Raw genomic sequence first — 11,816 nt, 5'->3', positions numbered from 1 at the left:
CGCCAGACAAACACACACACACACACACTCCGCCAGACAAACACACACACACACACTCCGCCAGACAAACACACACACACACACACACTCCGCCAGACAAACACACACACACACAGACAAACACACACACACTCCGCCAGACAAACACACACACACACACACTCCGCAGACAAACACACACACACACACACACACTCCAGACAAACACACACACACACACCGCCAGACAAACACACACACACACACTCCGCCAGACAAACACACACACACACTCCGCCAGACAAACACACACACACACACAGACAAACCACCAGACAAGACAAACACACACACACACCGCCAGACAAACACACACACACACAACACACACACACACACACACTCCGCCAGACAAACACACACACACACACACTCCGCAAACAGACAGACAAACAAACACACACACACTCCGCCAGACAAACACACACACACACCGCCAGACAAACAAACACACACACACTCCGCCAGACAAACACACACACACCACCAGACAAACACACTCCGCCAGACAAAACACACACACACTCCGCCAGACAAACACACACACACACGCCAGACAAACACACACACCGCCAGACAAACACACACACACACACACACTCCGCCAGACAAACACACACACACACTCCGCCAGACAAACACACACACACACACACACACCGCCAGACAAACACACACACACACCCGCCAGACAAACACACACACACACACACACACACCAGACAAACACACACACCGCCAGACAAACACACACACACACTCCGCCAGACAAACACACACACACACACACACCAGACACTCACACCAGACAAACACACACACACTCCGCCAGACAAACACACACACACACTCCGCAAGACAAACACACACACACACACACACCAGACAAACACACACACACACACACCGCCAGACAAACACACACACACCAGACAAACACACACACACACTCCGCCAGACAAACACACACACACACACTCCGCCAGACAAACACACACACACACTCCGCCAGACAAACACACACACACACTCCGCCAGACAAACAAACACACACACACACCAGACAAAACACACACACACACACACACTCCGCCAGACAAACACACACACACACACTCCGCCAGACAAAACACACACACACACACTCCGCCAGACAACACACACACACTCCGCCAGACAAACAAACACACACTCCGCCAGACAAACACACACACACACACTCCGCCAGACAAACACACACACACACTCCGCCAGACAAACACACACACACACACACTCCGCCAGACAAACACACACACACACCCGCCAGACAAACACACACACACACGCCAGACAAACACACACACACACTCCGCCAGACACACACACACACTCCGCCAGACAAACACACACACACTCCTCCGCCAGACAAACACACACACACACACCGCCAGACAAACAAACACACACACACTCCGCCAGACAAACACAAACACAGACACACCGCCAGACAAACACAACACACACACACTCACTCCAGACAAACAACACACACACACCCGCCAGACAAACACACACACCCGCCAGACAAACACACACACACACTCCGCCAGACAAACACACACACCCGCCAGACAAACACACACACACTCCGCCAGACAAACACACACACACCGCCAGACAAACACACACACTCCGCCAGACAAACACACACACCGCCAGACAAACAAACACACACACACCCGCCAGACAAACACACACCGCCAGACAAACACACACACCGCCAGACAAACACACACACCGCCAGACAAACACACACACTCCGCCAGACAAACACACACACCGCGAGACAAACACACACACACACACACACACTCCGCCAGACAAACACACACTCCGCCAGACAAACACAAACACACACACACCGCCAGACAAACACACCGCCAGACAAACACACACACACACACACACACACTCCGCCAGACAACACACACACTCCGCCAGACAAACACACACACACACACACCCGCCAGACAAACACACACACACCAGACAAACACACACACACACACTCCAGACAAACACACACACACACACACACACACACAGCAGACAACACACACACACAGCCAGACAAACACACACACACAGCCAGACAAACACACACACTCCGCCAGACAAACACACACACTCCGCCAGACAAACACACACACTCCGCCAGACAAACACACACACTCCGCCAGACAAACACACACACTCCGCCAGACAAACACACACACTCCGCCAGACAAACACACACTCCGCCAGACAAACACACACTCCGCCAGACAAACACACACTCCGCCAGACAAACACACACTCCGCCAGACAAACACACACTCCGCCAGACAAACACACACACACACACTCCGCCAGACACACACACACACAACAATAGGAGTGTGACAATAGCCACCAAAACAAGGTAGAGTGATGTTTCATGAACACAATTCAGTTACTGTCTTGTCTGATATCAAATGGCTGAGATTGGCTCAAACAAAACATTTCAAATTTGCAGGAATGACAGAAGATACGCAGAAGAAAATAGAGTAGAAAAAGTGACATAGCTATGACCTAATAGGTCATATCAAAGCTCTGAGACATTCCAGATGACATCATAAACTCCAGAATCCAGAACTCACCAAATTCTGTTTCTGACGAGCTGGACAGTTCTGCTTCCACCGCAGTCTCATCCCCTGCTCCGTCCTCCCCTTCCTCCTCCTCCTCTTCTTCCTCCAACAACAACACCTCTTCTTGCTCTTCCCTCTCCTCCTCCTCCCTCTCTCCCTCCTCCTGCCCCTCTACCTCCTCTTCTGTCTCTGTCTCAGAGCTGGGGCTGGAGGGCGAGGGTCTATCCCCCCCCTGGGTCAGAGAGTAGTTGTGTTCCAACACTGACCCCCCCGGAAGAATCCCAGACGTCTCAGTCACCGCGGCAACAACTTCCGCCGCTGCCAACACAGCTGCGGCAACCTCCTCCTCCTCTGCCACCTGGTACACCTCCACCGTAGGAACCCTCATCCCCCCATCCTGTCCTCCTTTTTCTGTCACCCTTTCGATCGCCATGGTAACATTAAGTCCCACCTGCTCTCTGACTACCCTGCCTCTCTGGGCGTGGCCTAGACAGGGGTCGGGGGTCATTGTGATGCCGTTTCCATGGAGATGCGTTACCATCATCGTGGTTACATGTGATGTCTGCTGCTGAGCTATGGCCTGTGCCTTCCTCTTCCTCCTCTCCTCCTCCTCTTCCTCCCGGGTCCCGCTCCAACGGCCCATCAGCACGGCATCCTCGGTGCTCGCCAGCTCCCCCCCGAGGCCCAGCTTGGTGTAGCGCGTGATGTCATCCAGCGCCGACACGTCCCAGCGCTCCACGTGCAGCTCCTCGCCGAAGCCCCCGTCGTCCACCAGGTCGCTTAGCAACTCGAAGGGCCGTTTCCGCGGCGTCGCTGGAGAGCCCAGCATCAGGAGCACGCTCTGAGGTGAGGAGGTAGGGAGAGAGGGATGGGAGGGAGGGAGGGAGGAGAGCATTGTTCATTGTTGACATGGCTAGAATGTGTCGTTACTTTACATTGATCTGTTACAGAAATAGAGTCTTGTTCATTACAGCTCTGTGGTGACGTCACCATAATAAACAACAGGTATGTCTGTTAACTTCTTGCGTCGAGCCATGCCGGATCCGGTAGCGTAATCATAGCCTCAAGCTCAATACCATAACGCAACGTTAACTATTCATGAAAATCGCAAATGAAATGAATATGCTAGCTCTCAAGCTTAGCCTTTTGTTAACAACACTGTCATCTCAGATTTTCAAAAATATGCTTCTCTACCATAGCAAACTATCATTTAGCATTTAGCGTTAGCATTTAGCGTTAGCATTAGCAGGCCACATTTTCACAAAAACCAGCAAAAACATTCAATAAATCATTTACCTTTGAAGAACTTAAGATGTTTTCAATGAGGAGACTCTCAGTTAGATAGCAAATGTTCAGTTTTTCCTGAAAGATTTTTTGTGCAGGAGAAATCGGTCCGTTTGGTGCGTCACATTTGGCTACCAAAAAAAAAACGAAAATTCAGTTATCCAAACGCCAAACTTTTTCCAAATTAACTCCATAATATCGACTGAAACATGGCAAACGTTGTTTAGAACCAATTCTCAAGGTGTTTTTCACATATCTCTTCAATGATGTATCGTTCCTGGAAGTATGAGTCTCCTTCTGTAACGCAAGGTACAATGGTTGCCACTGGGAATTACGCACCGATTTAGACAAAGGACACCGGACGGCCCCCTGGCAAATGTAGTCTCTTATGGCTAATCTTCCAATGATATGCCTACAAATACGCCACAATGCTGCAGACATCTTGGATGAACGGCAGAGCGAATAAGCTCATTCACAGCATATTCACAGCCATATAAGGAGACGTCAGTAAAACACAGCGTCAAAAATCCTGTTCATTTCCTGTTTGAAGTTTCATCTTGGTTTCGCCTGTAAGATCAGTTCTGGGGTACTCACAGATAATATCTTTGCAGTTTTGAAAACGTCAGAGTGTTTTCTTTCCAACGCTGGCAATTATATGCATAGTCGAGCAACTTTTCGTGACAAAATATTGCGCTTAAAACGGGCACGTTTTTTTATCCAAAAATGACATAGCGCCCCCATAGGTTGAAGAGGTTAACCTCCCCGTTTTAAGCGCAATATTTTGTCACGAAAAGATGCTCGACTATGCATATAATTGGCGGCTTTGGAAAGAAAACACTGACGTTTTCAAAACTGCAAAGATATTATCTGTGAGTGCCACAGAACTCATGCTACAGGCAAAACCAAGATGAAACCTCAAACAGGAAACGAGCAGAATTTTTGAGGCTCTGTTTCCCATCGTCTCCTTATATGGCTGTGAATGTGTGATGAATGAACCTAAGCTCTCTGCCGTTCGTCCAAGATGTCTGCAGCATTGTGGCGTATTTGTAGGCATATCATTGGAAGATTGGCCATAAGAGACTACATTTGCCAGGGTTCCGCCCGGTGTCCTTTGTCTAAATTGTTGCGTAATCTTCAGCTGCATGCATTTTGCCATGCGATTCAGAGGGGAAAGGACACTTCCACGAACCATATATCATCGAAGAGATATGTGAAAAACACCTTGAGGATTGGTTCTAAACAACGTTTGCCATGTTTCAGTCGATATTATGGAGTTAATTTCGTAAAAAAGTTCGGCGTTTGGATAACTGAATTTTCGTTTTTTTTTGGTAGCCAAACGTGACGCACCAAACGGACCGATTTCTCCTGCACAAATAATCTTTCAGGAAAACTGAACATTTTCATGAATAGTTAACGTTGCGTTATGGTAATGAGCTTGAGTGTATTCACGATCCCAGATCCGGGATGGCTCGCCGCAAGAAGTTAACACTGTTATTACTATGTTCTGTCAGTGTAATAACAGGCAGTCCAGGCAGTGTGGTAGTAGAGCAGAATACAAGGACAAGACTGACACATTATAAACACATGTTCATGTGTCAGACACCTGGACCTTAGGAGCAATTACAAGCAGTTAGGGAGTTAGTTACCTGGTCATATTCGGTCCTGCCCCCTAGAGGGGAGACAGCCAGGGGGTAGGGGCTGAGGAGACAGCCACGGCTCCCATACGCCTCGCCAAACGCAGGCTCCATCCCATTCATGCCCGGCTATAGGACACACACACAGACACACATTACTCTGCTGAGCTACCATTTTCACGAGCATCATTACAAACAGAATAGAACGTCCGTCTAAATATATTGTCTAATCAGAATCACAATCGCTGTTGTACATGTATTATTACCGGACAAGATATTTAGACAGTCAATTAATATCAATATTCAAGTTGTAAAGAAATGTCATCACCTTCACTCAAATAAAACAGCTAAAAAAAACAACTCTTAGTACGACACAGAATATACAGAGCTCAGTGGTGTACCTGAGGCATGCCCAAGGTGGTGGGTGGTGTTAGGAGGTGGTCAGGATGCCGTTGGAGCGTTCAGCCAGAACACAACACACTGCTCACTGACTGATGTTGAGGATCAGGATGGAGGAGGAAGTCTCCTGGGTCGGGCCAGATATGGACCATCTGTGACCTCACGGGGTCAGGGGTGAGAGGTCAAGGCTTTAGGGTCGACAGACACACTTCACATCACATGACGCGGTGCTCGCTGCTCACTGTTGGGACCGCTAAAGGGGGAGAGGAGACAGGGAGAGAAAGCCATCACGGGGTCAGGGGTGAGAGGTCAAGGCTTTAGGGTCGACAGACACACTTCACATCACATGACGCCGTGCTCGCTGCTCACTGTTGGGACCGCTAAAGGGGGAGAGGAGACAGGGAGAGAAAGGCATCATGGGGTCAATAGTCTAAACAAGATGTGTGAGAGAAGTCATCTAAGGACATAAGCAATGCTCTTGGGGCCAGTTTCCCAGATATACAGTGCATTCGGAAAGTATTCAGACCCCTTGACTTTTTTCACATTTTGTGACGTTATAGCCTAATTCTAAAATTGATGAAATGGTTTTTCCCCCTATTCAATCTACACACAATACCCCATAACGACAAAGCAAAATAGGTTTTTAGAAATGTTTGCAAATGTATAAAAAATAAACTGAAATATGACATTTATAAGTATTCAGACCCTTTACTCAGTACTTTGTTGAAGCACCTTTGGCAGTGATTACAGCCTTGAGTCTTCTTGGGTTTGACACTACAAGCTTGGCACAACTTTATTTGGGGAGTTTCTCCCATTCTTCTCTGCAGATCCTCTCCAGCTCTGTCAGGTTAGAAGAGGAGAGTCGCTGCACAGCTATGTTCAGGTCTCTCCAGAGATGTTAGATCGGGTTCAAGTCCTTGCTCCGGCTGGGCCCTTCAAGGACACTCCGGAGTTGTCTTGGCTGTGTGCTTAGGTTCGTTGTCTTGTTGGAAGGTGAACCTTTGCCCCAGTCTGAGGTCCTGGGTTCTCCGGAGCCGGTTTTCATCAAGAATCTCTCTGTACTGTGCTCCGTTCATCTTTCCCTCGATCCTGACATGTCTCCCAGTCCCTGTCGCAGAAAAACATCCCCACAGCATGATGTTGCCACCACCATGCTTCACCATAGGGATGGTGCCGGGTTTCCTTCAGACGTGATACTTGGCATTCAGGCCAAATAGTTTAATCTTGGATTAATCAGACCAGAGAATCTTGTTTCTCATGGTCTGAGTCCTTCAGGTGCCTTTTGGTAAACTCCAAGCAGGCTGTCATGTTGCTTTTACTGAGGAGTGGCTTCTGTCTGGCCACTCTACCATAAAGGCCTGATTGAGAGAGATGGTTGACCTTCTGGAAGGTTCTTGCATCTCCACAGAGGAGCTCTGTCAGAGTGACCATCGGGTTCTTGGTCACCTCCCTGACCAAGGCCCTTCTCCCACGGTTGCTCAGTTTGGCCGGGCGACCAGCTCTAGGAAGAGTCTTGGTGGTTCCAAACTTCTTCCATTTAAGAATGATGGAGGCCACTGTGTTCTTGGGGACCTTCAATGCTGCAGAAATGCTTCAGTACCCTTCCCCAGATCTGCTCCTAGACACATTATTGTCTCTGAGCTCTATGGACAATTCCTTCGACCTCATGGCTTGGTTTTTGCTCTGACATGCACTGTCAACTGTGGGACCTTATATAGACAGGTGTGTGCCTTTACAACTCATGTCCAAGCAATTGAATTTACCACAGGTGGACTCCAATCAAGTTGTAGAAACATCTCAATTATGATAAATGGAAACAGGATGCAGCAAAATAACGTTTTTTTGCAAATTCATTAATGGAAATACCAGTTGATGGAAGTACATTTGACAGGTCATACTTATCGGTCTATAGGTTCATTTGCATAATTTAGTGGAATTAAATTGCCGCTTTTTAATCACACGAAACAGCAAACAGGTACAGAACCTAGTTGGAGCAGAAAATCTGTCCGACAGCAGGAGAGCTGCTGCTCCTCAAACAGCTTGTTGTTGCTGCTGCTCCTCAAACAGCTTGTTGCTGCTGCTGCTCCTCAAACAGCTTGTTGCTGCTGCTGCTCCTCAAACAGCTTGTTGCTGCTGCTGCTCCTCAAACAGCTTGTTGCTGCTCCTCAAACAGCTTGTTGCTGCTGCTGCTCCTCAAACAGCTTGTTGTTGCTGCTGCTCCTCAAACAGCTTGTTGTTGCTGCTGCTCCTCAAACAGCTTGTTGCTGCTCCTCAAACAGCTTGCTGCTGCTCCTCAAACAGCTTGTTGCTGATCCTCAAACAGCTTGTTGCTGCTGCTCCTCAAACAGCTTGTTGCTGCTGCTCCTCAAACAGCTTGTTGCTGCTGCTGCTCCTCAAACAGCTTGTTGCTGCTGCTGCTCCTCAAACAGCGTGTTGTTGCTGCTCCTCAAACAGCTTGTTGCTGCTGCTGCTCCTCAAACAGCTTGTTGCTGCTGCTGCTCCTCAAACAGCTTGTTGCTGTTCCTCAAACAGCTTGTTGCTGTTCCTCAAACAGCTTGTTGCTGCTGCTGCTCCTCAAACAGCTTGTTGCTGCTGCTGCTCCTCAAACAGCTTGTTGCTGCTGCTGCTCCTCAAACAGCTTGTTGTTGCTGCTGCTCCTCAAACAGCTTGCTGCTGCTCCACAAACAGCTTGCTGCTGATCCTCAAACAGCTTGTTGCTGCTGCTCCTCAAACAGCTTGTTGCTGCTGCTCCTCAAACAGCTTGTTGCTGCTGCTGCTCCTCAAACAGCTTGTTGCTGCTGCTGCTCCTCAAACAGCTTGTTGCTGCTGCTGCTCCTCAAACAGCGTGTTGTTGCTGCTCCTCAAACAGTGTGTTGTTGCTGCTCCTCAAACAGCTTGTTGTTGCTGCTCCTCAAACAGCTTGTTGCTGCTGCTCCTCAAACAGCTTGTTGCTGCTGCTCCTCAAACAGCTTGTTGCTGCTGCTGCTCCTCAAACAGCGTGTTGTTGCTGCTCCTCAAACAGCTTGTTGTTGCTGCTGCTCCTCAAACAGCTTGTTGCTGCTGCTCCTCAAACAGCTTGTTGCTGCTGCTCCTCAAACAGCTTGTTGCTGCTGCTCCTCAAACAGCTTGTTGCTGCTGCTCCTCAAACAGCTTGTTGTTGCTGCTGCTCCTCAAACAGCTTGTTGCTGCTGCTGCTCCTCAAACAGCTTGTTGCTGCTGCTGCTCCTCAAACAGCTTGTTGCTGCTGCTGCTCCTCAAACAGCTTGTTGCTGCTGCTCCTCAAACAGCTTGTTGCTGCTGCTGCTCCTCAAACAGCTCGTTTCTGCTGCTGCTCCTCAAACAGCTTGTTGCTGCTGCTGCTCCTCAAACAGCTTGTTGCTGCTGCTCCTCAAACAGCTTGTTGTTGTTGCTGCTCCTCAAACAGCTTGTTGCTGCTGCTGCTCCTCAAGCAGCTTGTTGCTGCTGCTGCTCCTCAAACAGCTTGTTGCTGCTCCTCAAACAGCTTGCTGCTCCTCAAGCAGCTTGTTGTTGCTGGAGTGAAACATGCTTTTATAAGCCCTATCATTGCACAACTATCCTAAATACAATTGTGTGTTAAAAACAGTTGATGGCCACAATTAAAAAGAGATACTATTTGTATTTGTCAACTGGTAATTAAAGCACGTTTCCCATTCACCATTCCAGTGCATAAGCAACGGTAGGCAGGCTATCAACGTGTCACCCACCACTTTACAATGAGCTGGAGGCAGCATACATTTTGAAAACATATATACTTCATTGTTTGAAACCTGAACGTTTTACTTCATATTATGAGGCATGTCCCACCTTGCTTCAAAGTAGCCGAGTCAAAATCCCACCTTACAAAAGCAGAAGCAGTTATTTATTTTATAAAGACTTCCATATTGCTCTTTATCAACAAGCGAAACGTTCTGATCTGTTGCATCAGCCTCATTGCTTTTTGAAGTTTTCTTTTATTCTAACATCTTCAAAGTGTGCATCAGAATTCAGTAAGAAGGATGAGCGTCATTGCATCCTAGAGTTTCATCAAATAAAATGTATTTATATAATTTACATCAGCTGATATCTCAAAGTGCTGTACAGAAACCCAGCCTAAAACCCCAAGCAATGCAGGTGTAGAAGAGTTTCATGCTCTGTTAGGATGAATAACCATAATCTGAATGTGATTTGTGTCATTCTGAGCACCGTGGGTAGACACCCGGATCAGGTTACAATGCAGATGGGCCCGGTGCATTTCTCAAATGTCCGGTCAATTAAAAATGCTGCCGGTCAAAAGCCCGGCATCACATTTTACTAATGGAAACACACACAAACACACACACACACACACACAAGATAATCTGAGGTGTTAAGAGAAATAGCAGCGGTAAGAACAGATCAAGGATCAGTCCACCCTGACGTCAACACAGGTCACCACTGACCTTAGAACTGTTCTTATGGAACAACAACATCATGCTACGCTTCTGAGCTGACCTAAGGCACATAGGAATGAGGAAACACAGTGTGTCTGTGTGTGTGTGTGTGTAGAAACTCAGATAGGCTATAGCTGTGGAAGAGTCTGATGTGTTGACATCATATACGTTATGTAGCCATTAGCCAATCCAGAGTCACCAAACTCGTTTCACCTCCCCGTGACCCCTGTACTATTGACACGATGTGTCACTCTACCTATATGCTGCTGTGTTTCATGTGGTGTCTCCATTTAGCCTACGGTCACTGTACCTATGCTGCCTGCTGTTAGGTTGCATCCCAAATACACCCTATTCCCTATTTATTGCTCTGTTGCTATGGAGCGATTTCAGTGCCAAAAGAAACTGTATTTGAATTCAACACATCTGAATTTGCATTTAGATATTGTAGTTGAATTCGATATTACTTCATTTGTAATGCTCAAATTGAATCATTGAATTAATACATTTAACTCGTATTTAATGATTTGAAACTGGAATGAATGAATGAATATTGCATTAAATTTAAAAATTATATTTCTATGCATTTGAATATTCAAATGCAATATGTATATATTCAGTTTCAATATGGTAGATATTGCATTGGTTGTCTGTGTATCAAGTCTACGAACTATAAATTCAGTGTTACCCATTCAACTTAGACACATTCAGATTCCGTTTTCAAATTCAGTTCTCTAAATTCTGATTAAAAAACAGAGACAACATCCTGATACTTTGCCGGCCAGGAAAGGTAGAGGAGAACAGATAGAATCAAACGCTCTCTGTGGTAAACAGAAGGTAGCGGTACGGACAGAGGGGTTTCTGGCTGTTTTCTGAAGCCAATGTGGCATGTTGAACGCATGTTCTTCTTATGAATTTCACTCTAGAGTTTGAACGGTTTGGGCTATAAGCTATTATGACCCCATTCCAAAAGCTAAGACTCCCTGGAACATGGACGCGTCTTCTGTTCCCTTCTGTGGTGATCACAGGCCACGCAGGACACGTTAGCAGGGCGTGTGGGCCCCATAAGGATATCATTGAATAGCCTTGTCATGGTTCTTCTTAGGATAGCTTTTCCACTTCCTATTCTTGTGACTGACTGGGTGCGAACCGGATCTACTGCATGTAACAAGACTGTGTTATCCCACTTAGCTAAAGCCCATAGGGATGTGACTAGACTATGTTATCCCACTTAGCTAAAGCCCATAGGGATGTGACTAGACTGTGTTATCCCACTTAGCTAAAGCCCATAGGGATGTGACTAGACTGTGTTATCCCACTTAGCTAAAGCCCATAGGGATGTGACTAGACTGTGTTATCCCACTTAGCTAAAGCCCATAGGGATG

At 47.3% G+C, this 11,816-nt stretch overlaps 2 protein-coding genes across 3 annotated transcripts in view; both read right to left on the bottom strand.

The window, feature by feature from the left end:
• Positions 1 to 2,685, bottom strand: part of LOC135560124 (keratin-associated protein 5-1-like) — a gene marked incomplete at its 3' end in the record, with an annotated part of 4,601 nt that extends 1,916 nt beyond the window's left edge. The window contains exons 1-3 of the mRNA XM_065001269.1: positions 2,133 to 2,685; positions 317 to 381; positions 1 to 194 (exon numbers count right to left, since the gene is read on the bottom strand). The exon at positions 1 to 194 is cut by the window's left edge and continues 76 nt beyond it. Of these exons, the coding sequence (XP_064857341.1) occupies positions 1 to 194; positions 317 to 381; positions 2,133 to 2,499 (626 nt within the window). The remainder of the gene's footprint in view (positions 195 to 316; positions 382 to 2,132) is intronic.
• The window catches only part of LOC115126291 (CREB3 regulatory factor-like), a 42,841-nt gene that overhangs the window by 23,633 nt on the left and 7,392 nt on the right, over positions 1 to 11,816 (bottom strand). For both annotated transcript variants that reach the window (XM_065001266.1, XM_065001267.1), the window contains exons 2-4: positions 6,007 to 6,257; positions 5,618 to 5,734; positions 2,700 to 3,528 (exon numbers count right to left, since the gene is read on the bottom strand). In XM_065001266.1, the coding sequence (XP_064857338.1) occupies positions 2,700 to 3,528; positions 5,618 to 5,734; positions 6,007 to 6,015 (955 nt within the window). In that variant the 5' untranslated portion in view covers positions 6,016 to 6,257. The remainder of the gene's footprint in view (positions 1 to 2,699; positions 3,529 to 5,617; positions 5,735 to 6,006; positions 6,258 to 11,816) is intronic.

The sequence above is a fragment of the Oncorhynchus nerka genome, linkage group LG15 (genome assembly GCF_034236695.1).
Source record: "Oncorhynchus nerka isolate Pitt River linkage group LG15, Oner_Uvic_2.0, whole genome shotgun sequence".
Taxonomy (NCBI): Eukaryota; Metazoa; Chordata; class Actinopteri; order Salmoniformes; family Salmonidae; genus Oncorhynchus; species Oncorhynchus nerka.
Note: the sequence above shows the minus strand (reverse complement) of the source record. Positions and strands in the feature narration are given on the sequence as shown.